The sequence below is a fragment of the Cariama cristata genome, unplaced genomic scaffold, assembly GCF_000690535.1.
Source record: "Cariama cristata isolate BGI_N322 unplaced genomic scaffold, ASM69053v1 scaffold29915, whole genome shotgun sequence".
Classification (NCBI taxonomy): Eukaryota; Metazoa; Chordata; class Aves; order Cariamiformes; family Cariamidae; genus Cariama; species Cariama cristata.
In genome coordinates, this window is record NW_009616377.1 from 60,860 (window position 1) to 84,902 (window position 24,043).

At 39.9% G+C, this 24,043-nt stretch overlaps 1 protein-coding gene across 1 annotated transcript in view; it reads left to right on the forward strand.

Moving 5' to 3' along the window:
- Positions 1–13,462, forward strand: part of COL4A5 (collagen, type IV, alpha 5) — a 60,178-nt gene extending 46,716 nt beyond the window's left edge. Inside the window, exons 41-52 of the mRNA XM_009700149.1 lie at positions 2,317–2,325; positions 4,605–4,613; positions 5,998–6,131; positions 6,527–6,599; positions 6,769–6,840; positions 7,228–7,356; positions 7,627–7,725; positions 9,055–9,267; positions 9,615–9,792; positions 10,350–10,464; positions 10,779–10,951; positions 12,484–13,462. Coding sequence (XP_009698451.1) covers positions 2,317–2,325; positions 4,605–4,613; positions 5,998–6,131; positions 6,527–6,599; positions 6,769–6,840; positions 7,228–7,356; positions 7,627–7,725; positions 9,055–9,267; positions 9,615–9,792; positions 10,350–10,464; positions 10,779–10,951; positions 12,484–12,565 — 1,286 coding nt within the window. The 3' untranslated portion in view covers positions 12,566–13,462. The remainder of the gene's footprint in view (positions 1–2,316; positions 2,326–4,604; positions 4,614–5,997; positions 6,132–6,526; positions 6,600–6,768; positions 6,841–7,227; positions 7,357–7,626; positions 7,726–9,054; positions 9,268–9,614; positions 9,793–10,349; positions 10,465–10,778; positions 10,952–12,483) is intronic.
- The last annotated feature ends 10,581 nt before the right edge of the window (positions 13,463–24,043 follow it).

A 24,043-nucleotide genomic window follows, 5' to 3' on the forward strand; every position in this document is an offset into this window, starting at 1 on the left:
TCCATGTTTGCATTTTGTTCCTGCACCAACTAATTCTGGGAATGAAAAAACCACTATACTGAGTTAACATTGCTGAGCAACTCCCTGGCCTGTATTAGAGTTTGACTTATATTTTGTGTCACAGAACATTTATTTGCATTTAGATACTGCTCTTGAAAAATCTAACTTTAGCGAACCTGTCACAGCTCTGGCTCAAGCTTATTGCTGTATCTTGAGTCCAGAAGTACTTTGCCACCAATAAGACTCATCTTACTTAACATGCTTGATACTCTCCTTTAAGGAGACTACTTTCAAACCAAACTATTAGTTGATTACAGTTTTTTTCTTTGCATATTAATGGAGAAGTAATATTTTTATTTATTGCCCTCAAACTCTGACCTCAGACTTTTCTGTTATTCAAAAATTTGTTTGGGGAAAGTTAGTTTTGAGTTAGTACGTTTGTAAAATAGGTGCTACACATATATTGTTCATTTTGGGGTATCAAGGGAGAGTTTAGTTTTGCAGTACACTCTTGGAAAGATTTTGAGATTTACTTTTTTCTCATGCTTGCTTCCAATACAGGAGGAGGCAATCCTACTGGAAAATATTTTTAGAATGGAATTTCATCAAAATATTTTCACTAGAACTGGAATTGAGTAATATTTGATTATTCTTAATGGCAGTATGAGCTTTTCTTTTTAGTGCAGAGTAGGCTATGAGCTCATCTATCCTAACTGTGCATTTAAAAAATGAGTCGTCATAAACAACAGTTGGTTTAATTTTTAACACCTTAAAACTAGGGTGCTGTTTGCCAGTATAAGGAGGTTTTCTTTTAGTCCTAGTAAAAATACTTGAATTGTGTTGTATCCCAAACCTGCTTTTTATGTGACTGGTGTGGTACAACCCAGTGGGTTAATAATTCACAGCCAGTCACAATTTCCTCCTGGTTTCCTATTCAGTTAGTGGAAGGAGTGCACGCTTTCCCCCTTTCTCCTGGAGGAACTTACTCCCTACTGTGCCCCGCTCTAACCAGTCAGTGTAGCATCCCTGCAGCAAGTTGGTAGTCCTAATTTTCTTTCCGCTTTCCGTGTGGCCTTATACTCTTCTGCCTTGTTGCTCCCTGGCAGGTAGGAGCATGGGACAAGTAATCCCAGCTCTGCTCACTGTGGTTAGAGCTGTGGCAAGTGGGAGGAGTGAAGGGGTAAGAGATGGTGGAATGCTGGACTTGGACTTTGTAATTTAAGTGTGCCCAAATAAAGGCCTAAGACATCCTAGATGATATTCCAAAGATAATTTTTCCTGTATGTAGAGTGGTACAGCAATTGAAATTTTGGCACAGGAAGCTCATTGGTCCATAAGAGTACAGGCTTTCACTCCTAAAAGATTCTTATACAAAGGATATCTCCAAACTGTAAAAAAAAAGTAAACCAGCTAAGCAGCTTCTGATGTGTAATAAAAGTACCAGCTGAGATTCTATGCTGTGCTTGGCATTGGTGTTTTTATGAATCTTCTCATCCTGTTCACACTTCTCTGTATAAATCAGGTGCCTGCTGACTAATCAGCTGGGGAGGCAGAGGAATGGTGGGACTCATTTTATGCAGTTTTATGAGCATTGGCAGGAGGGAGACAACCAGTGAGGTTCTGCTCAGCCATGTTCTCTCTCTCTCTCTTTCTCTTTTTCTTTCTTTTATTTCCATTTTTGTTGCATGCAATGTATAAAGTGAAGCATTTGTTTTGCTCAGTTATGCGTGAACTAATGTGGATAAACCAAACTATTATTGCAGTTCTGGTACAATCAGCACTCCAGCCTTTTGTTTCAAATGATAACACAGTCTATTGTTGGAATGCTGATTTTGTAACATTTCAACATAAGGCAGTTAGTCATAAAAGCAGCTGCATGGCTGCCAAATTACCCCCCTTCTAGGCACATAAATAAAACCAGAAGCTGTATGGTATACTGTTTGTTGGTGACTTCTGGGTATATTCTAAGATTAGTAAAAGTGATTAAGTCAAACATGATGTAGTGCTCTGACTTCAGTTGAGTTGCCTCTAAAACAAACGTTGATAGATGGTGTTGGGATGGATTTACTTAACTGATTGTAAAATTAAGCCAATTTCTGGGGCAATACAACATTGCTGTTAAGCCACATGTCTGTTTTCATTGCTACGAATAATAATAGTTTGGTGTTTTGCATACTGTATGTAAAAGAATATTGAGCTAAATCTAAAAAGAAAGGTTTAGTTGAATATGTTAGCTTGTTGATATTTCTAACAATTTTGATGTTTTTCCCCTTGTTCTAATGATGACCTTGGTGAACTCTGACCCCCTACTCCCAGGTCCCTCAGGTTAGCCCCTTAACTCCAAAATAATAACTTTGCATGAAAATGAACGTATATACTTTTGTACTGTCTAAATGTAGATATGCTGAGTCATTTTTCAGACATACCTTTTAATCTGTGGTAGAAAAGAAAAGCTCAGAGTTGGCTTTCAGACTCTTCCTCCATGTGGTAGTAGGACTGACACTGGAAGGATGTAGTGTTGCTCTCCCCATGGTGGAAGATCATGTGCGTCCAGATTTACAAGGCTTTTACAAAGTGTTCCCAACTGTGAAACTTGTTTTAGCATATTTATTCTCAGTGCAGTTGAAAACAACATATACTGGTTTTCATCTTTTGTTAAGAAGAATATTGCACTGTCCTCCCATGTCTTTGCTATATAATTGTGTTTTGCAGCTTGGGCAACTGACAGTATTCATTTTTGTACACCTGCTACTGTTGATTTTGGACATTCTCAAGTGACTTAAGTAAATTAGATGCTTCTTTTATACCAACAGCATCTGTAGGAAAATTTATACAGAGTAACACTGATGCTTTACATTCCCAACTTCGAGTATTGTAACTTTCCAGTGCAGAGAAATCCTTATTTCCATTGTTTTGCTTCACCAGCACATTTAGAGGAAATGAGGAAAGCTCTTCCTTTAACATGTATTTAATGAAAATGGAGCATACAGCCCTCCCCTCCCTAATGCTAGGGCAGTGGAACAGGATTGGTAAGAACACGGTCATTTTCACAAGCTTACCCTAATTTTAGCATATCAGCATGTTGCACAAGCCAGCTCTTGGGAAGATTTTTAACATCGATGACTAGACTGAAAATGACTTGGTATATCTATTGAATAATAATGATGTCTTTAGGTTTTGCTATGATGACTTTCAGGAAGCAAAGAACTGTCATGAGAATTCAATAAAGGAATAGATTTTCGTTTTTAGTGTGCTGTCTTAAGCACTGTGAGGTAGCAAATGTGGTAGCCCCTGATGTTTGAATCCTAGCTTTATGCAGTCATCTGAAAAAATTAATGTGGCTTTACCTTTTAATTAAACTGTGGTCACACAGGTAGTTACCAGACTTTCAAAGAGGGCTACCATCATGCTGAGAGGAACTTATCAATTGCTTCATGTTTTGTTCCACTCTGTGACTGTGCTCAGCCAGAATTGAATAATCAACAAGTATAGGACAGATTTATAGATCATAGCAAAACTTACCTAACAGTGAAATATAGTTCATAAGTACTTAACAGTAACAACAAAGTGTCCATGTCATTATTTTTAACAACTGTATTACCGTTAGTATTTAAAATAATTTACCAAATATGTAAGAAATAGCGCATTGAGGTAAACCTAATGTGTATTTATTGTAGTTTTTAGCTGCAGACTGCATGGTGATAAGTTGATATATTTAAATCATTTCACTGACATGAAAGATGCAAGTGGCACAGGAGCTAAAATACATATTAATTCGGGAATATGGTAGGGACAACCAGCTTACCTTTTGAAAGAAGACATTTAAATGATTCTTCTAAGGACGTTATCACATGCCATTCTCCATAATAGCCTTAAACAGGTAAATTAGCATGTTGGGGTATTTTTATCAAGAAAAAATAACGCCAACAGTAAAGACAACAAATTCTAAGTTTGTAAGTTCTGCTGTATTTTTGCTTAGCTTATAGCATTTGCAGCCCTTTTGATCTGTGTCAATCCTGCTTACCATTTTGAAGAGAGTACAAACCTACTTTTCAGTCCTAGAATTGTATTCACAGATAGTTGAGGCTCATATCTGAATAGTGGTGATAAGTCCTTCTGTTAATCACACTTCCCCCCTGCCCAAAGCAGAATATTGCTCAAGACTAAGTTGTCATTCACAATTTACCTGCCAAGCTCCAGGCCTTGTGATGTTGAATATTGTCAGTGAAATGGTTACATAGTACAAACCCCATTGTGAGTAGGACTAACCAGCCACAGGTCTCAGCTGTAATGTTAAAGCAATAACACATTCTTTAGTAAAGCTTTAAGTTTGCTGGTAAATGAAGTGTCAAATTAGTCTTAGTAGAGCCTAGTCACCAGAATAACTTGTATCAGAAAATACATATCATTGTGTATTCATGTATGATTTTATGCATGCATGTGGATTATATTGTAAATACAAAATATGCTGGTGAAATGGGTTGTTGTGTAGTGTATATGCTGTCGTCTGTACTATTTCTAACTAGTAATCTTGTTTTGTACTGTGTGATGTCTGACCCTTCTAACATCGATCATTGGGCTTTGGTGAACTCTGATCCTTCCAGGTCCTCCAGGTTAGACTCTTAACTCGGTCAATTTATTTTACTGCATTGCACTTGATGTAAGAGAAACGGATGTTTTCCTGTAATTCTACGATTATCTTTTTAAGGACTATGGTTACCCTGCAGATCGTATGTGTTTGATTAGCATGCCTCAAATGGTAACCTGTTATTATTTTGCATGTGTACAGTAATAGACCAGTACAAAAGAGCAAAATGAACACACAAAATCCTTGCATGATGGTATGTTTTCTGTAGCTGAAACTGCTCCAGGGTATGTGTGAAATCTGGTACAAAATTGCTGTTGATTTAAAAAAGAAAAATTTTGGAAGGAATTCTATACTCAGATTTGCATGCAGAAATACAGCTCATCAAATTTACCCACTGAATATAGACTATGAGGATGTCAAAGGAGATGTTAAATCGTTTGAGGTTGCAGAAGAACTGAAAATCCAGCGCACCGATAAGTGTTATTAGATCTGTTGTACTACAGGGGAGAATGTCATAGCACTGTCCTGCAAAGAGATCCTTTTGTTAATCCAATTATGAGATCTAAGTTGTAAAATGTTATTAGCTGTCGCTGCACTTGCTTATGGTCTGTTTTGCCACAAATTAATCAGTTACCTTCTATTTTTATGGTGGCGTAAAGGTGGGGGGTCTCATCTTTCAGTTCTCCAAATACTTAAGTTTCTTTTAAATCCACTGCTTTGCTTTGGATTAATGTGGCTGTAGCAAAAGGAAAATATTTAAAGACCGGCCCAATTCCTCTGTTGGATTTACACAGCATAATTCTACTAAAGATAGACAAATCAGTTGAAGAGAGTGTCATTCAACATAAGGAAGTTTCTGCAACTCAGATTATTATTTAGGCAAGGCAGAATGATGGGCTTCTTGCTGCCCAGCAGTCAGTAGACAGTATATACCGCACTCCTCAACAGGTATGTCAAATTCTAACAGAAAAAAAGCAGCAATATTTTACATTGTTGAGACTGGCTTTCAAAAGGAATTCAATCAGTTAAAATAGCACTTAAGAGATGGTGAATGTACTGCAGGTCAGCAGAGGGGATATTTGTACCATCTAATTTTGGGTTTCTTGGCTCCTACTAAAGGCACCGGTCTGGTCACTGGTAAGCTTCTAACGCAGGTGAGTTGCACTGCCTTCTGGAAAGACCGGCACCTCCTCATCAGCTAGATAAGGAGCCTTGGTTCCCAATTTGAGTGGTGCAAATAATCCCTCTATTTGTTTTCCTTTTAGTTTATACTGAATTCAGCATTGAAATAGAGCAGGGAAGTCAAGCCAAAATATCTTTAATTTTTTTTCTTACGCTGAAGGCACAAACTTGGGGAGAATGGTTGATATGCACTGACATTATATATATACATGTTCTGCAATGTTAAGGTCCACCAGGCCCAGAAGGTCCACGAGGGCCACCCGGCAATGGAGGACTTAAAGGGGAAAAAGGGAACCCGGGTCAGCCTGGCCCACCTGGCCTGACTGGTCAAAAGGGAGATCAAGGACCACCTGGACGCCAGGTAGGACAAGAAATGGAGTTTTCCCCCTAGTTTATTTTTAAATGCAATAAAATTGGAATATATTTGGGTGGAATATGCAGTTTATCATAGGAAAATAAAATGTGGTAGCTAACACCCTGTCTTGTAGCAAGAGGGTCTTTTCCTTAATTATCCCCCAGTCTCTGGGCAGGATGTCCCCCATTATATTCCCATGGGAGCTGGAGCTGTCAATGCACACTTCATGTTACAGCATTCTCCAACAGCACCCAGTGCAGCGAGCAGAATGCATGACCTCAGCCCTTCAAAGCACTACTTCACAGACCCAAAGTGTGCTTATTTGTCCCCTAGCCACCTTTTCTATGTGTTTTTTCTGAAAGTGCTGAGATGAGTGAATAATGTGAAGCTGTTCTGTTCAGGGGGATCCTGGTCGTCCAGGTCTGAATGGAATGAAGGGTGACCCCGGGGTTCCAGGCGTTCCAGGATTCCCAGGTATTTAACTGGGTATTCCCAGGTATTTAACTAGCATTTCAAGTGAAAACCTCCAGACATAGTAACAGCCCCTCAGGGAAAAAGGAAGCCTGATTTTGGCCATTCCTGCAGCGGATTTTGTTAAGACAGCATGTTCTTTCACTGTGTAACTGTGAATTTGATGTTTCAGGTATGAAGGGTCCCACTGGACCTGCAGGACCCGCTGGCCTCACAGGCAGTCAAGGGCTGCCAGGCCCACCAGGTAGGAGTCCTCGGTACTGTTATTGTCACTTTTGCTCCCTGCCAGTAGAATTTGTTACACAGATGTAGGACTGAGTCTCTCTCAGCCAGCAGTGAAAGTAGTTAAGTGAGCAACAGCTTAAACACAATTCCAGGCTATACTTTTTAGCCCTACAAGTAATCCTACCCTATTTAATACTCTGTATCCAGTCTACATGGATTCACCCCTGCAAGGGCTGTCCTTTGGGGGGGTGTCACCAAAAGCACTTTTTTTACCTTATATACAATACACTTATTCTTTGCATTGATAGAACTCTTAGCTTCTGACTTTGCAGTAGAGAATAACAGAAACTGTTTCTAATGCTCTCTTCCACCTTGGTTTATCTAATACTAAGCTGCTTTCTCTCAGGTCCACCAGGTTTACCAGGTACCATTGGACGAAGCATTGTTGTCAAAGGTGACCCTGGTCCCCCGGGTCCTCCAGGACAGCCTGGGTCAAAAGGGCTACCTGGATTGCCAGGGCCACAGGGATTGCCAGGTATGATCCTCGGTGGCTGCAGAGAAAATGACTAAGTAGCTGACTTCAGGTTGCAATGCGACTCACTTGGCATAGCCTGCAGAGACAAGTTACTGAATTCTGCAAGAGGTAATAGATAAATGTAGGGTTCTACCATATGTATCTGGTTTGATGGTCTGTTCTTGTCTAACGTATCATGAAGAAACAATAGATGACTCCCAGACAATTTTAGAGATTCCTGTAGTGAGTTTGCACAAGCTTTTATTTCAGTTATGCATTTGTCTATTCTAGGTCCAGTTGGTCTTCCTGGTGACCCAGGGCGAGATGGACTACCTGGTTTTGATGGTCCAGCAGGACGTAAAGGAGAGAGAGGTCTTCCAGGCCAGCCAGGTATGGTGTTTATCCTATGAGGACTCAGTGGAAAAACAGATGCTCCCTTTTTCGAGTGCAGGTTAATACTGGGAAGTGAGATCTTTGCCTCACGGGAATAATAATAAAATCATAATTTCAGAGTTTTCTTAGTGTAAAAATATTACAGGCAGCTAAACATACTTTGGTTTGGAATATTCTTGGAACCAACACATTGCCGGTCATTGATGAATGATATTGTATAGTGCTTTATCTCAAGTTCAATGGCATCCCCTTCGCAGCACAGATGATGCACAGGAGATAACGCAGATAGTAAGAAACAGAAGAGAGAGATTAGTAAAATAATTTTAATTTTGCATGGAAATCTTGAATGGGGAAAAACAGACTTCAGAAAGGAAAGAATTTCACCAAAGGCAGAGATCAGGCTACCATGCAGCTATTGCTTAGAATTAGTGAATTATGATTTGAGAGTAGTAGTCAGACTAGGCACTGGGACAATTTTCTAAAGAAGGTGATACCTATTAAGTAGCTATATATTGCAACTTGTGAGCAAAAGTATTAGAATTCAAACAGTTAAAACAGTACAAAAATCTATAATGCCTTTTTTCCTTTTTCTCTGAGTAGTTCTATGAAATCTGTTAGCATTATTTTAGTGAAAAAATGTAAATAATAATGACTGTGGAGTAACATAGTCTAAATATTTGTAGTTATATTTCCTGATATGTTTGCTGTTCAAGAACAAATGCCTTTTCTGATACCTTTCTCAGTCATATGACTCATTCTTTCTCTCACTCAAGGTTGTTCTAGCCTATTTCCACTTTTTGTAACCTACTCCAAAACTGACTGCAGCTTTTCTATTCATTTTGGCGGGCTTTGGCTCAGGGGTTATCACAGCATGCCCTAGAGTGAGACTTGCTTCTGTTTCTGGCTCTGCTATTTATTTTGTGATCTTGAGCAAGATATTTCAACATTATCTTATTAAACTGCATACACAGATTAGTATGTTTTGGAATTGGGAAGCTGACTTGGACTCATTCCAGCAGCTGTCATGCCCACTGCAGTTGTTATGCTAGTGCCTCACAGCTCTGAACGTTATTTAACTTCACAATACCCCTACAACACAGGGAAGTTGCACTGTTATTTTATAACTAGCTATGACAGCCTCAGTGATTTATCTGAGCTTAAATGAAAAAATAATTTGAGGAAGATAGTGTTAGCAGATACCAGGTCCCCCAACTCACAAGCACCTTAATCACAAGACCATGCTACCTTTCAGAGCTACACTAGTCCGAAAAGAGCAAGAAATGGTATTAATAAATACTGTGTGTTGTGTTTCTCTCATGTGAACAGGTTCACGAGGAATACAGGGACCTCCTGGTCCTGATGGCTTACAAGGCCCACCCGGTCCTCCTGGAACAGCTTCTGTTGCTCATGGATTCCTTATAACTCGGCACAGCCAGACCAGGGATACACCACTATGTCCACAAGGAACATCAAGAATATATGATGGATTCTCTCTTCTATATGTGCAAGGAAATGAGAGAGCACATGGCCAGGATTTGGGTGAGATACTCTGTATGCTCAGTCTTTAAGGGGAAAGAGGTTGCAGCTGCTTCTTCAAATGCTCTGGTTCTCTGAAGATACAAGAGTCTTACGAGATTTCTTAGATGAGGATGGGGATTGCATACTAAGATCTACTACTTCCAGAGGTTGTGCATTATAATTCAGGATGAAAGAATGTAAACCAAAACTGGGAAGTTAAGTTTTTCCCACACGTGACAATTTGATAGCACATGCTGTGTGCTCACAGGCAGAGAGGAAAAATGCACAATTACTGTTCTCAGAGAATTGCTATAAAAAGCAATGAAGTGAAAACTTTGCTGTCATATTTTATGTATCTTACTCTGTAGGTACTGCTGGGAGCTGTCTTAGACGTTTCAGCACCATGCCCTTCATGTTCTGTAACATCAACAATGTTTGTAATTTTGCATCGAGGAATGACTATTCCTACTGGCTATCAACTCCAGAGCCAGTGCCAATGAGCATGGAGCCATTGACTGGGCAAAGCATCCAGCCATTCATTAGCCGGTGAGACAAAGCAGGCTATCAAGTCTCTTTTAATATCTGGATAAATGGCACATCTTATCCATGTATTTCTAACATGCAGGTTGGATATGTTTTACTCTAGGAAATACTAGGAAAATAGCTTGTTTTGAAATATTAAGACTTAAAAGGTCTGTCTGTGTGCAGCAGTGATAATTAGAGGCTGAAAGGCTGTAAGAGCTCTTCTCGACTGAGGAAGCTATGTAGTCAGCAGTGCAAGATCGCCGTGGACAGGAAAGAGAACATGAGAGCCATTAGCTCTAGGATTAAGGCTTTCACTTGGGGACTTTGAGCTTCCAGTTTTTGTCTCGGGAACTGCTTCAGTATTTTACCCAATGGTTGCTAGTGGAAATACAGGCAGATTTTGCACTCCAAAATACTCTCTTATTGCAGTTACAAAATAAGTGAGAAGTAGAAATCTAGATTAATAGGACAGCCTCTCACAGGCTAGTTTTTCTCCCTTTGTCTGTGTAAGAATTCTTAATAAAACATACTCCTATTATATTTTAATATCACGTTTCTCTGATACTTCCCATGTCTAGATGTGTTGTGTGCGAAGCTCCTGCTATGGTGATCGCTGTCCACAGTCAGACCATTCAGATTCCTTCGTGTCCCCCAGGCTGGGACTCCCTTTGGATTGGTTACTCTTTCATGATGGTAAGAACTGCCACCTACTCCAGAAGTGGCTAGTACCCACCTGTGTCCTCAACTAGCTGCTTCAGGACTTTGTTAAAAACTACAACGGTTGTCATTCAAAAGTCTTTATCTTCAATTACTAACCACAGTAGCCAAGATTAACAGTGATTTTCCAGTACGCGGAGCCCAGCGTAACTGATATTTATGGAGGTGTCTGACACTGCATTACCTCAACCAAGAATGAACAGGGGCTCTTGTACTAGTTGAATGTTGTGCTATTTAATTTTTAGCACCTACTGTAAGATTCTTGTTTGTGTGCTTCTTTCCTCCACCAGCACACTAGTGCTGGAGCAGAGGGCTCTGGACAGGCCTTGGCATCCCCTGGATCCTGTTTAGAAGAATTCCGCTCAGCTCCGTTTATTGAATGCCATGGTCGTGGCACTTGTAATTACTATGCCAATTCATATAGTTTCTGGCTGGCAACTGTAGAGGTGTCAGAAATGTTCAGGTAAGAAAATCTGTTTCTTGTATATTGCTTTAGTCCAGAATGAAAGCTTTGGGAACTGAATTTATTCTGAAGATGAAAAAAAGACTTGTTTACAGGGGTATAGGGAAATAATTTAGCTTGTTTTCCCCCTCACAACCAGTTCTTCACGTGTTTCCTTGGTAAGCCTTTAATATTATGTAAAAACTTGCTAGGGCACATTCTGTTTCACAAGGAGTCAGATTCTTCTTATGTTAATTCTTATTCACATTTAGTAGTACCTTCTCTGAAAGCAGTCCTACTGTAGTTACTGTATTTGGAGCCTAAAAGATAAATTTTGTTGGGTTTTTTTTTCTTGCCAGGCTGTTCAATAGACTCAAATATTTGAAAAGGTAGTTACCTGTCCCTTGTATGTCTGTGATGAAGGGCAAGAATAACTCTACTTAAACGTTCTAAGGCAGATGTTCATATAACCTGTTTTTAAAAGTCTTGTATGAAGGAGGTTTCATACCCTCCATGGCAAGCATTTTTTCCAGTACTTTGCAGAAGAATTAGGATGACATTTTGTCTGCAAGGAGGAAGCCAATGGACATTTTGTCCTCAGCTTCTCTGAGTCAGTATTTCAGCTGGAGTCTCTCAGCTCCTCAAAATTTTTCCCTTTCAACTTGAGTAGGAAACTAATCGTGTCTGAAAAACCATCTCCTTTCATAGAATAAATTGCTATTGCCCTGTTTGTGTACTGATAAAAACTCCCACTGCCACCAAATTGGAAACTGTAGCTTTGTGGTACAGGGCTGGCAATGTGCACTGTGTTATACAGCTGTACTGGCCCCTACGTTCGTTTTGTGTCATGCCTACAACCATGATATTCATGTGTATTAAATAGTCATCGCTCTAAGTTTTCAGGGTAGTTGATCAGTGGTAATTCACTAGTGAAAACTGCCTACTAACAACTACCATGCACCTTTGAATTTTCTGTCTGTACTATTTTCTGTCTCCCATAAACACAACTTCCATTTTATTCTATTTTTTTAAAAGAAACTTTTAAGAATTGGACTTACCCTGTGTACACATATATTACACAGATGTGTTATATTAATCTTCCACCTCCCTACCCTTTCAGAATATAAATAAATAATTTGGTAAAGCCATCACTTAAATACAAATCTCATTGTAGCAGTATTTTTAATGGGTTGTTAAAGTACCCTTCAACTGAGAAACCCAAAGGCTACAAAGACCTCAGAAATACTCTCTCAAATGTTCCAAATTCCCCTTCCACTTGGTTTGGTGTTTGTGCTACATCATACGCTAGACTGCAGTAGTTGATTAGCGTACCTTGTGTATACCGAGACACTGCACAAAACTGAGCATCACCTGGTGCTGAGGACATAGAGGAATATCACTCCTAAGGAAAACTCTCAAATACAGCACTAATTCCCCAGTTATGTATTTAAGTGTTATCTTAAACTGTGCATTAAGTAGAAGTTTAAAGGAACAATTCTGTAAACAGAAAAAAATTAACCTAACCTAACCTTACTTTTGTGTCCGTCAACCAGTAAACCTCAGTCAGAGACACTGAAAGCTGGAGACTTGAGGACGCGTATTAGTCGTTGTCAAGTTTGCATGAAGAAGACGTAACGTCTTGGAGAATGTTTTATAAAACAGTTGAAAATTCCTAAGATGCACTGTCTTCCAGCTGCAACAATGGTGCTACTGTGCAGAAAGAAAAGAAAAAGCAAATCCAAACTGTTTTAACCACGCAAATTCAAGTGTACCTCACTCATGTGCCAAACTAAGGGTTGTTCGGTACATATCTGACAAGAAGACTAAGATGAAAGAATTGACCTCTTAGAAACAGAAAAGAACACTTGAGGTTCACAAAGGATCAGAAGATGAAATTTTTCATTTCTCTCCCTGTACCAAAATGGCACCTTTTTCATCAACCAAGAGAATAAAGAAAAACACGACGCACTGAGTATGTTTAAAATAACAAGACTGCAGTTTTGAAAAACATTTTTCATGGTGCTACTAACCCTACTGTATCCCAGGTTTTTAATATGAAATTTTAAGCTTATTTCTCTTTGTAAGTAATGAAATGTGTATATTGTGTAAACACCCTTTTAGTTGAAACTTTCAGTCATTTAGAAACAAAGCAGACTCCGATATAAAAATGCTTATGTCCAAGATTAAAACATATGGCAGTATTTTATTATGAAACTTGTGGTACAGAGAGAATTTACCCCTTTTACACCAAACTTATTCATTTAATATTTCACTTCCTTCCTTGGTTGCCAACCTGATCTATTTGGGGAATGCACAATTATTCTGAAGTCATTTTGATCAGGGTTTTAAATGTTGTACACCATGCTATCAGTGGTTTTATTTGTGCTTAGAAATCCCAATCCACTTGAAAAGGGGGTTTTTTGTATCTTGTGAAAATATGTGAAATTATTAGCCATATTCTATATCCTTCTTTTCTGAATAAAAGTCACATTTGCATTTTAGTAATCAATTTGGTTTAACAAAACCTGTTCCTTGGGAATATCCAGTTACCAAAGCATTTAAGATTATGCTTCCGTGAAACCTCTACTCTGAAGTGGTGTCATGCATTTTATCCAAAATAGTGTACACACTAAGAAACCTTCTGAATGAAATAAAGCATAAGCTGGTGGAAACTTTCCTATTTACAAATTAATCTTTTAATCTTATGTGAATTTATACACATCCACAACAGTGTATTTACAGTATACAGCAACTCTTGTGTATGTATAGTTCACATAAGGCCTTGAAAGATGGTGCATGCGGTCTTGCTGATGTCATTTTGTAAGAATCCCACTGTGTATGTCTTAGAGTGTCACTACTTGTGCAATAGCTGAAAAGTGATCACTTTTTGTATGCATGACTGTTCAGCTTCTATGGTCAGTGCTGTTTCAGTTACCCTTATGTATAAACAGAGCTCCCTGACAAAGCAAGACTTATTTTTCAAGTGATGATACTTTAATATTTTTGTTGTATATTGCCACCTCAACTATCAATACAACTTAACTTGTGAATTAACATACTGCTTTATACAGGTGAAGTGTATTTGTTTATTGACTACTGTTAAGTAATTTATCTGCTAATGGCTATTCATTCTTACCTTTCAGTTATCATTGTAAACACGGAGCATCAGAAATCTCCTTGTTTTATGCACATTTGACAAAAGACATAGGACTGGTGACTGACCAGGTGGCAGTGATTTATACAATGAGATTGGTGCTGATTTCAAGAGCTTTCAACTAAGTATGAATCTGCAGTTCTTTAGTTTAAAGTGCAAAATATTAATAGCTTTGCCTTTTTTTCCAGTTAGCTGCAGTTATATATGTTGGTAGAGAGTGGGCAATTCAGCAACGTGCATCCTTCAACTCATTTTATTTTGGTTTGCCGATGCATATAGAAATAAACTGAACCTGCTGCTACCTCCAAGTCAAGAACTTGTTACCAAAGCTGAAATAAAATAGTAAGTCTCTTCTTGTAGCCCTTATCTTACTGTTGGCTCCTCAGAAGCTTAAAATGAACACAGTGGCCTATCCCTAGCCCCCAAAAAGCAGAAGAATGAATGCTAAGGTCAAGGAGCTCCCAAAGGAAAGAGCTCTCCCAGCCTTCCCTACCAACACCCCCCCTCTTGTGCTCACCAAGAAGAAGCGTTCATCTATAGGGACCTGGGAAAGAGCAGAACGTTTGTTCTAGTAGTGCCTAACCGGTGCTTCTCTCGCAGCATATAGAACAAAGCCCACTGAATTGAAAAGACAGGAGATACCATTCCAATCTAAGGTAGATGGCACCCAGAACAGCTTGTCTTGTGGCAGCTTTAGGTCCCAAAGCTGCAGGATGACCACAGAAAATGAAAATATGTAAAGCAGCTACACTTCTGACAGATACGTTCTCTGTTCTGTTCCTGCAGCTCTCACTCTGACCTGGAGAACAGCCCTGAATCTTTTATCAGCTTCAGGCTGAGATTTTCAAATGGGCTAATTTTTATTAAGAGAGAAGTGGTCTAGAGAGGAAGGAGCATCTTTTAACTGAGACCTGCAGCAGAGATTCAAGAGATGTTGGTTTAATTCCCACCACACGTTCTGTGCCTTAGAGCAGGTAAATCACTTGACCTGTGTTGGATCGCAGTTACTGATCTACAAAAGAAAGCATGATTGTTATTTTTTCCCACTTCTTGACTGCTTAGACTGTAAGCTCTTTGGGGCAGAGACATTGAGGGGGCTCAAATGTTGCTTGGGGCCTCTAGGTGCTATCCGTCACTACATAAATATTAAACTACAGGTAAAAGCTTGTGTTTGCAGATTTATTATTAAAAAAGTAAAAAACTCTTTTGAAGATTAGAGCTTTAAAATAGTCTTCAACACAGCCAAAACATGATCCGGCTCAGAACACCACTTCTTCAGCTACAGTTTAAGGCTCTTTTTCCTGAAGTCTGATTTGGTTTTAACTAAGCTTTTCTTAACTAATCCTGTGAAGTTAGTCTATTTTAGTTAATCTCGAGCAGGAACCTGGAAGATAACGCAATTGTATTTGAAGTTGCCTGCGGACAAGTTGCACGCTTTAGCCACTCGAGGGCACCATATAGCTTTGAAAGAAAGCTACAGCAGAAACACGGCCGAGCTCTGGAAGTGCCTGCACGCAGCAATGACTTTAAAAAAAAACAAAAAAACAACCTTTACTAGAAGAGGGAGTGCATTACACCTTTCTTTGCTTGCTATGCAGTTCTTGTTCTTGAAAGCTTGCTGCAGGTGGTGTACTGTCAATTGCAACTGGGCTGATGGGTGAAAAAAATGCAACTTTCTAAAGGAATACTAGTTTGCAAATCCTAAAAACAGCAACCTTATGCACAGCTTGGATTTGCACTGTTCTAAAGAACAAAGTTCTGCCTAAGACAGGCTTTTCAGTATCTTCCTTCACTCCAGCAAGTCCTATTTTTTTCCTTTTAGTCAAGGATTAAAGCTTCCTTTAAATCCCACCTTATAAATGAATTTGGGGTTGAACTTCTGAAACAATTCTGCAGTCAAAGTACAACCTGTAAACCAAAGTGGGCACACAGGGCAGTGCAGCAACACTTCTATACGGTTAACAAGACTACCACGTGCAAACTTTGTGCTTTAGAAGCTCTTAAGCATGCAGCATTTTGTCCTCTATTGTGAAGGTCAGTCCCATCTATAGGTTGGAGGAAGTACCTATTTTTAAAAAGTAGTTTTAGAATTTGAAAAAGTGATACATTCATTTTGCAAGCAACAAATGCCCAAGCTCTGAAATTTGATCCTCTGCAATTATTTTCTGCATGCGTTGATAATCGAGCTTAAGTATTTTGTAGTCAGAATACTACCTGAACTGTACAGAAGTGCCATCCTAGGGCCACCACTGAGGGAAAGTCATTTTGCCGGATTTAGGACTAACCTGCTCTGAGCAGCATTACATGTTTTTAACAGGTCCTTCCCAGGAAAGTTTGGCTTTAGACAATCCACCACTGTTCTGGACACATAATACTTCTGCTGCTATGGCTACTTGCACTAGAAGCACAAGCTGAAAATTGCACAAGAGCCTGGAATAATTTCATCTTTCCAGGGTATTTTATTGACAAAAAGCAGGACACTATTACCAATGGAAGGCAGGAGCAGTGATTAGCTCAGGGGAGTAGTAACAGAGTTCTACATTTAAATGTAGGATAAATATCTAGAACTATTAGCTTTTGAAAGAAAGATTATTAACTCAAGCCATTTGTAACAGCCAGGTGACCACTGCCTAAGAACAGCCTCAGCTGGCAGCAAGGTGAAGAGTAACTGGTTAGTAAAGCAGACAAACTGCTGTCCTTAGTAAAGGTACTTGCTATAGCCCCTGAGTGGAGCACGGGACGGTGGCTGAAGCTACTGTGCCAACACGTAGCTTCCATGCCCACTGAGCTAGATTTCCTGACAGTCAGTCTCCTATAACCATAATCCTTCTTTAAAAAGTTTTAAATTAACTCAATAACTGAGAAGAAAACCAAAGAAACAGAGCTTGGTGTGTTTCTTTAACACGAAGGGGGTAGAGGGGAAGAAGTTTTCACCTCCCAGATATATACAGCAAGCTCAGTGCTCCCACTCTCCCCCGAGACATGTTGCTTCACAACCCTTCACGGAAAAAGGAGGAGAGAAAACTTCTTTACATTTGAGGGAACACTGTTGCTATAGCCCAAAGAGGATGCAGGGATGAAAGAAAAAAAAGGCAATACAAATTGCATTGTTACCTGGTAACTCTTGAAAAGGTCCATCTTCCCTGCTATGAACCTCTCGTTCTGTTATTTATTTCCAGTACTATATTGCTCAGTGAGATGTAAGGTCCGTTAGAATTGGTCAATGTTATTTCAAAGCCAACACTTTTAGTGTGTATTCTAGTGACTCTCTTCAATTCAGGTAGGAAGTCTAACTTGCATTCTGGTTTTAAATGAGGGCTTTCACCGTGCTTCAAAAGCAAAAGCGTTCTGTCAATGATTCACTCAAAGGCGTTTGAAAAATGCATGCAAAACTACGTCCTCTGCCTTACCCCCCCGCCGCTCCCCCCAAAAACCCCACCCTCAAGCAGTTAGCCCATTTCAGATCCAATGAAACATTCAGTCAAAGGTCTCTTAAAGCAGTTATTGTGAGACTGTTGCAACAGTCTTGACAGTGTTTGGATAATTTTCACTGTTTGTTTACTGCTGGTAGGGCTGTTTCTGCCATGTATGAGCAACACTGTTTTCTTTTTCTTCCTAATGCAGGCTACATGCTATAAAATGAGGCCCTGAGTTAAGGGGGCCCGTTTATCTGAGGAAAACCCTATTCTTACGGCAAACTTGACTTTTACAAGGAGTTGTTTTAATGCACGATTCTGAGTAACAGGCTAAGAATTAAATCGAATTTTTAAGGAAAGTCTAATCCAAGACATTACACAGTAATCACCCACATTTATGGAGATCCTATACACTCACATCTATGGATATAAACTCTTGCTATACAGAATTATTGACATATCCTTCATATCGGTAAGGAATTTGAAAAGGCACTACATTTTGTTCACTGAACTTCAGCTCAGTTGTGTTCACAAGTGGGTGCATCACCTGAAATTATGAGACATCTATAGGAGTTTTGGTTTTACATACCGAGACCTTACTTAACACTTACTTGACAAACCAAAGTATGAGTACAAAACCTGCAACAGCAAGCCATACTCGTTCCCTTCTACCCTAAACACAGGCACCTGTTTGATACTACAGCCCTAAAAATTCCTTCCAGGACTAGTACTTTTTGATCATGAAACTTCCATACTCAGTCATGGACAAAGTTACGAACAAAAAAACTGCCAGAGTCTTCTGCAGTTAAAGCAGAGAAAGTATCAGGCACCGCTGATTTTTTTCATTCAGAAACTCAGTTGTTTACCAGCATTATGAATCTGTGACAAAGAAAACTTCTGGGAGTTGTGCTGCTTGTTACCTTTCACACTAAGTGGCAGAGAAAATTGGACAGACTGGGAATCGCTCCCCTGAAATACGCTAAAAGCTTCTCCAAATCTTCAGGGACACAGGGTGACAAAACCACTTTAAGCAGAAAGCAGCGGCAGCAGGAGGAAATGCACTTCTGACAAAAAAAGAACAAAAGTGTGTTTAAAATAAAACCCAGACACGGAGCTACATGAACACGTATTTACTGCAAGTAGCTCTATGGAAAGCCAAGTCAGATAAATATAAACACTATACAGAGCTTCAAGCCAGTCTCCCAAAACCGCAAACGCGATGTGTTTTACAAAGAAAACAACGTAACAATATTTACAATGGAAGACAAAGCCAGATCAATCAGCTCAACTTTAAAACAGATCTGTGAAGCAGAAATAGCAAATATAATCAACAGTTCCAACCATATATGTTTTAGTTTGTACAGACAATAACTGTCCAATATCAAATTAAATTTACAGGACAAACATTGTTCTATCATTGGTATTTTTGTACTATACAGCAGCATAAACGGGTAGCTGGAAGGCAGTATATATAGTGATATGTTTTACATCATCTGAAAATGTTCTTCCAGCACAATACTGAATAAATTAGTTGCTGTAAACTAAGAGATTCAAAAAGATTGCATATTTATTATGCCGTACCTATTAGTATTTGTACCACTATACTTGAGGTTACCCATTTACTTATTTATTCAGCATTTATTAAATCAGTGCTGTATATTGTACAATGGCAGCCTCAGGGATCTAATACGAAATAAGTATGTAACAAATTCAAAACAACCTTTGCCTTTCACATTAAGTGTTTAGAACTATCTTAATCCAAATTTTGATTTCTTAGAAAAGATGTAAAGCTTTATAAAAAGCCGTCTACATATTGCATTATTAATTTACGAGACCAAACAAAAGCTATATGGCCAGACAGTATCATGGTCTGTAAGAGTGGTCGTATTTTTAATTAGTGTACGTTTAGCAGCAACAAGTAACTGTACCAACTTAAACTTCTCTTCCAGAATCAAAAACAGGTCTGTGCTTTTAAACCCTGTAGCAACAGTTTTTCCTGTCACTAGACACTGCGTAAAACTGATGGGTACCATGTTTCCGAAAAAAAAAAATCTTCCTATTTTAGTGACATGTACATTTTAATACTACTCAAAAATAGATTTGGGTACACATCACTGAACAGTCAAAGTTGACAGTGTCTAATTTCTTATACAAACTGTACTAGCAATTTAAAGGTTGTACGTTAGAGGTGAGGCAGCCTGACAAATCGGTTGTACAATATACAATGTAGAGGATTACCAGCTGTGTGGCGCAGTACAGCATGAGGATTTGCGTACCACTTCTAAACCCTTTATCAATCGTCAGTGCCTTTTATTATACATTGCATGTACCAACGACTAGTGTCATGCTCTTTAAGTTCATAGCAGTGTTAAAAACCTAAACTCATTTCAACCAAAAAAAAAATCAGTACAAGAGTAAAGCACTTAAATTGTAGAAAAATCAGGGCTTATTTTAAAAATGTCAAATAGTCATTGTTCACGTTTCTCTAAGTGGGATAAAGACAACTGATGAGCCAACATTTTACTTTTTTTCCTCATTATACCAGGAAGAAAGAACAAAAATAGTCCCAAATTAAAAATGGGACTTTGGTTGAAAGTAAGATCAATTAGGGTGGTTTCCTTTAAAAAGCTACAGCTGACAAGTACGATGCAGAAGTCACAAACGCTGGATACGACTCTGCAGTTCTCCATTTGAATGGATGAACAAAAACCTCATTTTACACAATTCGTATTTATAAACAAGTATCTTGAGGGTAAGAACAAAAACAATCTACAAGACAACCAGCCCATTAATCCTACTTTGTACATACCAAAATTCTGAGCAAAAAAAATTCAGTTTAAGCTCTGACAGACATTTGATTTAAAATACTCTAGCCTATGATCAAGAAATACCTCTTGTACCATAAAAGCAAAACCTCAAAAAAAGGAGAGAGGAAAAAAAAAAACACAAGGCAGAAGAGGTCTCCTTCTCAGACCCATTCAGTCCCACGGGTTCACCCCTCAAGCTAATGTGCGCCTCTCCCTCCCTCCCTCCTTCTGCCCAGCCACCTGAAAAAAATCCTGAACTGCCAAAGTATTTCTAAACAATACATGTTTTAAGCTAACCACTTGTTAATGTACCAGAGAAGCAAAACCCATGTTAAACAGACAATCAGAAACCAGCTTTGACTTCTCAGAATATAAATTTTTTAAAAAAATTAATGGGAGAGGCAGGAGGAAGAAAGGGGCATACAGGGATCTCCTATCAGCATTCACACTGCCTCCCCAATAGATATGACATCAAAGACCAAATTCCATCACCAAAGCACAGCTATGAAAAAAAAAATCTCAATTCAAATTAATTCAACTGTAGAGAGCTGATGTCTATGAAAAAAATGAATTAAAAGGATGCATGTCTATGTCCGTGCTGGTGGAAATGAAAGTAGCCGGCTGGAGCTGAGCTTTGCTTCCAAAAGCACCACACAGTTTCTGGAGTTACCAGCAGAAAAGTCTTCTCTTCCAACAATGGTTTCCATGGCAATGCAGTTAGTCTAGAAAGGATGGGGAGAAAAAAAAAAAAAAAAAAAAAGAGTCAGTGACATTTAAATGCAAGTTATATTGGAAAAAAATGCTTTCTAGTGAGGAGAATACATGGAGCTTATCCGTTGCAGTAGTGACAGCCGCTGAACACAGAACGCGGGTCCCTCACAGAGGGAGGGGACACCACCAGATGAAATCCTGAGCCATGGGGAAGAACTATGAAGCCTGACGCCAGCACCGAAGAGCCGCTGCAACCACGGAGCAGACACGTGTACGCTGGCCAGGAGCTCGGGCGGCAGCCAGCACCGTACTGCTAGCCCACGCGCTGTGGGAAGGACCAAAGCTTAGAGCTACCCATCACTTATTTCACTATCAGTATTGCATTTAACGAGATCTCGATCCTCTCGACGCGACAGGCGACGCACACAGCAGAGGCTGTTACAGAGTACGCGGCGCAGGACGAACGCAGAGCAGTTCTGCTCACCCAGACGTAACGAAGGTTGTGGCGAACACTCCCATCCACAGCAGGTACAGAACTGCAACAGAAACGCTCCCTGCAACTCCAGCTCCTAACAAGGAATGGCAAGTCATGACAGCTGCGTGCCCTCTCCTCAACTTCTCAGGAAAAAGCTTAATTTAGTTATAATGAGAAACACCTCCAAATATAGTTTTCCCTTTTTCAAGAAAGTCTCACTAAAAGGCAACACTCGGTACAAAGGCACACAGCTATGGCAGACAGCCCCCTTTACCACTGTCAGCAAAAACCAGTGGCTTCAAACTGACTGGAAAAGGCAAAATACAAAGTGCTCAGTAAAATGAGGGGAAAAAAATATAATCTTGCCTTACAGGACGATACAGTCGGGTGACAGGGCAGAAATGGAAATAGGAGAGAAGATGACCTCAAAGCAGAATGCCAGCTCTGCAATTCACCATGCACACACCAAGGGGAGAGTCACTCAAAAGGTTCCCGACACGGAAAAAAACTGATGAAGGGGTCGCAAACGCTTTCTGCAGCAGTGTGAACACAAACTGAGGAAGGTACAAGAAGTTACTTTTCAGCTCACTACAAAACCTCTTCTATTCCTAACAGAGCCAGTGTGAACATTAATTTGCAGTCTGGAGGGGTACTATCAGCCAAATCATTCGGTTACGCTGCCTCCCCGTCCTGACAGCCTGTCCTCTTCCACCATTTTTGTCCTCTTGGCCAAGACAGAAGGCACCATCCTCTGCCAACCAGGTGGCTTTGGTCACCTTCCCTTCAAGGTTCGAGGTACGTGACTGCAGGATCTGCTTCCTGGCATTACGGGGAAGAAGGAAACAGCAGGTTGCTCTGAGAGACAACAGCCAGCGTAAGAGATTTATCCACTACAGAAACGTAGTCTGCTTTTTCCCCTCGAAGCCACAGAGTCCAAGCTCTCTCACTGCTCTGGGAGAGCTCGCTGCCGTTGAGAAGAACTGCAAGATGGGGAACGCTCCATTAGGAAGCACAGCGATGGCAGCATGGCCTGCTGGAATGGAAGAAGGGGTTTCAGAGCTTAATCCTGCCTGTGCTCTTCTGCAGGGTCACAAGGAAATCAGTCAAATTTCATTGCTAAAGAACGCACGGTGCTTCGCTGCCTCGACCACAGGAATATGCTGAAGAAAATGTGAGCCTCTAAAGAACAAGCAAGCATTACGTATAGTGCAAACCTGTATGTTTACTTACATAACTAATCATAAAGTATGCACACACAAACTCCACCCTAAGTTAAAGAAGTTCTGACTTCCGTCCAGCTAAAAATACAGTCCCTTCAAAAGAAAAAGAACGAACAAAGCTCAGCTGGGCTGCCCTGCCCCTACCACTGCAGCTGGGCCAGCCCCAGCTCTCGGCAAAGGCTGCCCGCTGCTCCAGAGACAGCGAAGGACAGACCACGGCAGGGCTGGAAGCAGTGCAGAAGTACAGAGGGGTCCTTCGACTTCGGGGAAGGTCCCTACGCAACCCGCACCGAGGTCTGGGTTGCCAAGTTTCATTTTTCAAATACATAGTGATTTCAAAAATTCAGTAACTTGGTTTTCCACAATTCAAGGAAGAGACAGCCAAAATACACCCACAAGTCAAGAATCCCCATTTGTATTATTTCACAGACATCATAAGATCACTACAAAAAGCTATTGCTTGTTACAGGCAGAGCACGATGTGGTTAGTGATGGCTTTGTTTTCACAAAAGCCAAGTGAAGCTATTCTTTTTGAAAGAGTTTTCCTCTTTAGAAAAATATTATTTTGTTGTAGGACCAAAGGATGAAAATATGCACCACAGCTTGCAATGAATCACACCTCAACGACGCATGCAAGTCAAACATTAAAAACAGTTAAAGCTTCTACATTAAACCTGTATTCAGTAAAAATTAACATTGACCAGCATCCCCCCCCCCACCCTTCCCTTGCTATGGACCTGTAAGCTTACATAAAAGGAACTTCAAATACTGTCTCTGCTTTTGTCAGGACATTCTTCCTCCACGCCTAACACAGAAGGCACACCTGAAAGCTGTTTGACAAGTTATTCTAATCTCTCCAACCATATCCCCAAAACATTTTGAAGAGCAAAGGCCCAGTTGTTTGAAGCAGACAATCCCACGTGGCAGAACTCAGTATTATACCTAAAACTTCTTGAAAACTTCCATAAACTCACACCAAATTACATTTAAGATACTTGGAGGGGAAGAGGAAGAGCTTAAGAGCAAGAAAAACCTGCTTAACTCATACGTTTGATTCTTTGAACAAGCCTGGCATACCTCAGAAGGCAGCACGACAACCAATTCTAAAGCAAGCTCACCAGGTAACTCTCAGAGCTCAGACTAACACAGATTAATTTCTAAGAAACCAGAAGAAAGTATCCTCAACTAAGCGTCACTACAGCTTATAAATTCCCTGGATGTCCTGGCTCAAATACAGAGTTTTTACACCAGTGTAAAGGCGAGCTCGGGACCTCCCCGCAGTGTTCGTCCTTCCCAAAACGCTGTGCTTGTTAAACCAGATATCATTCAT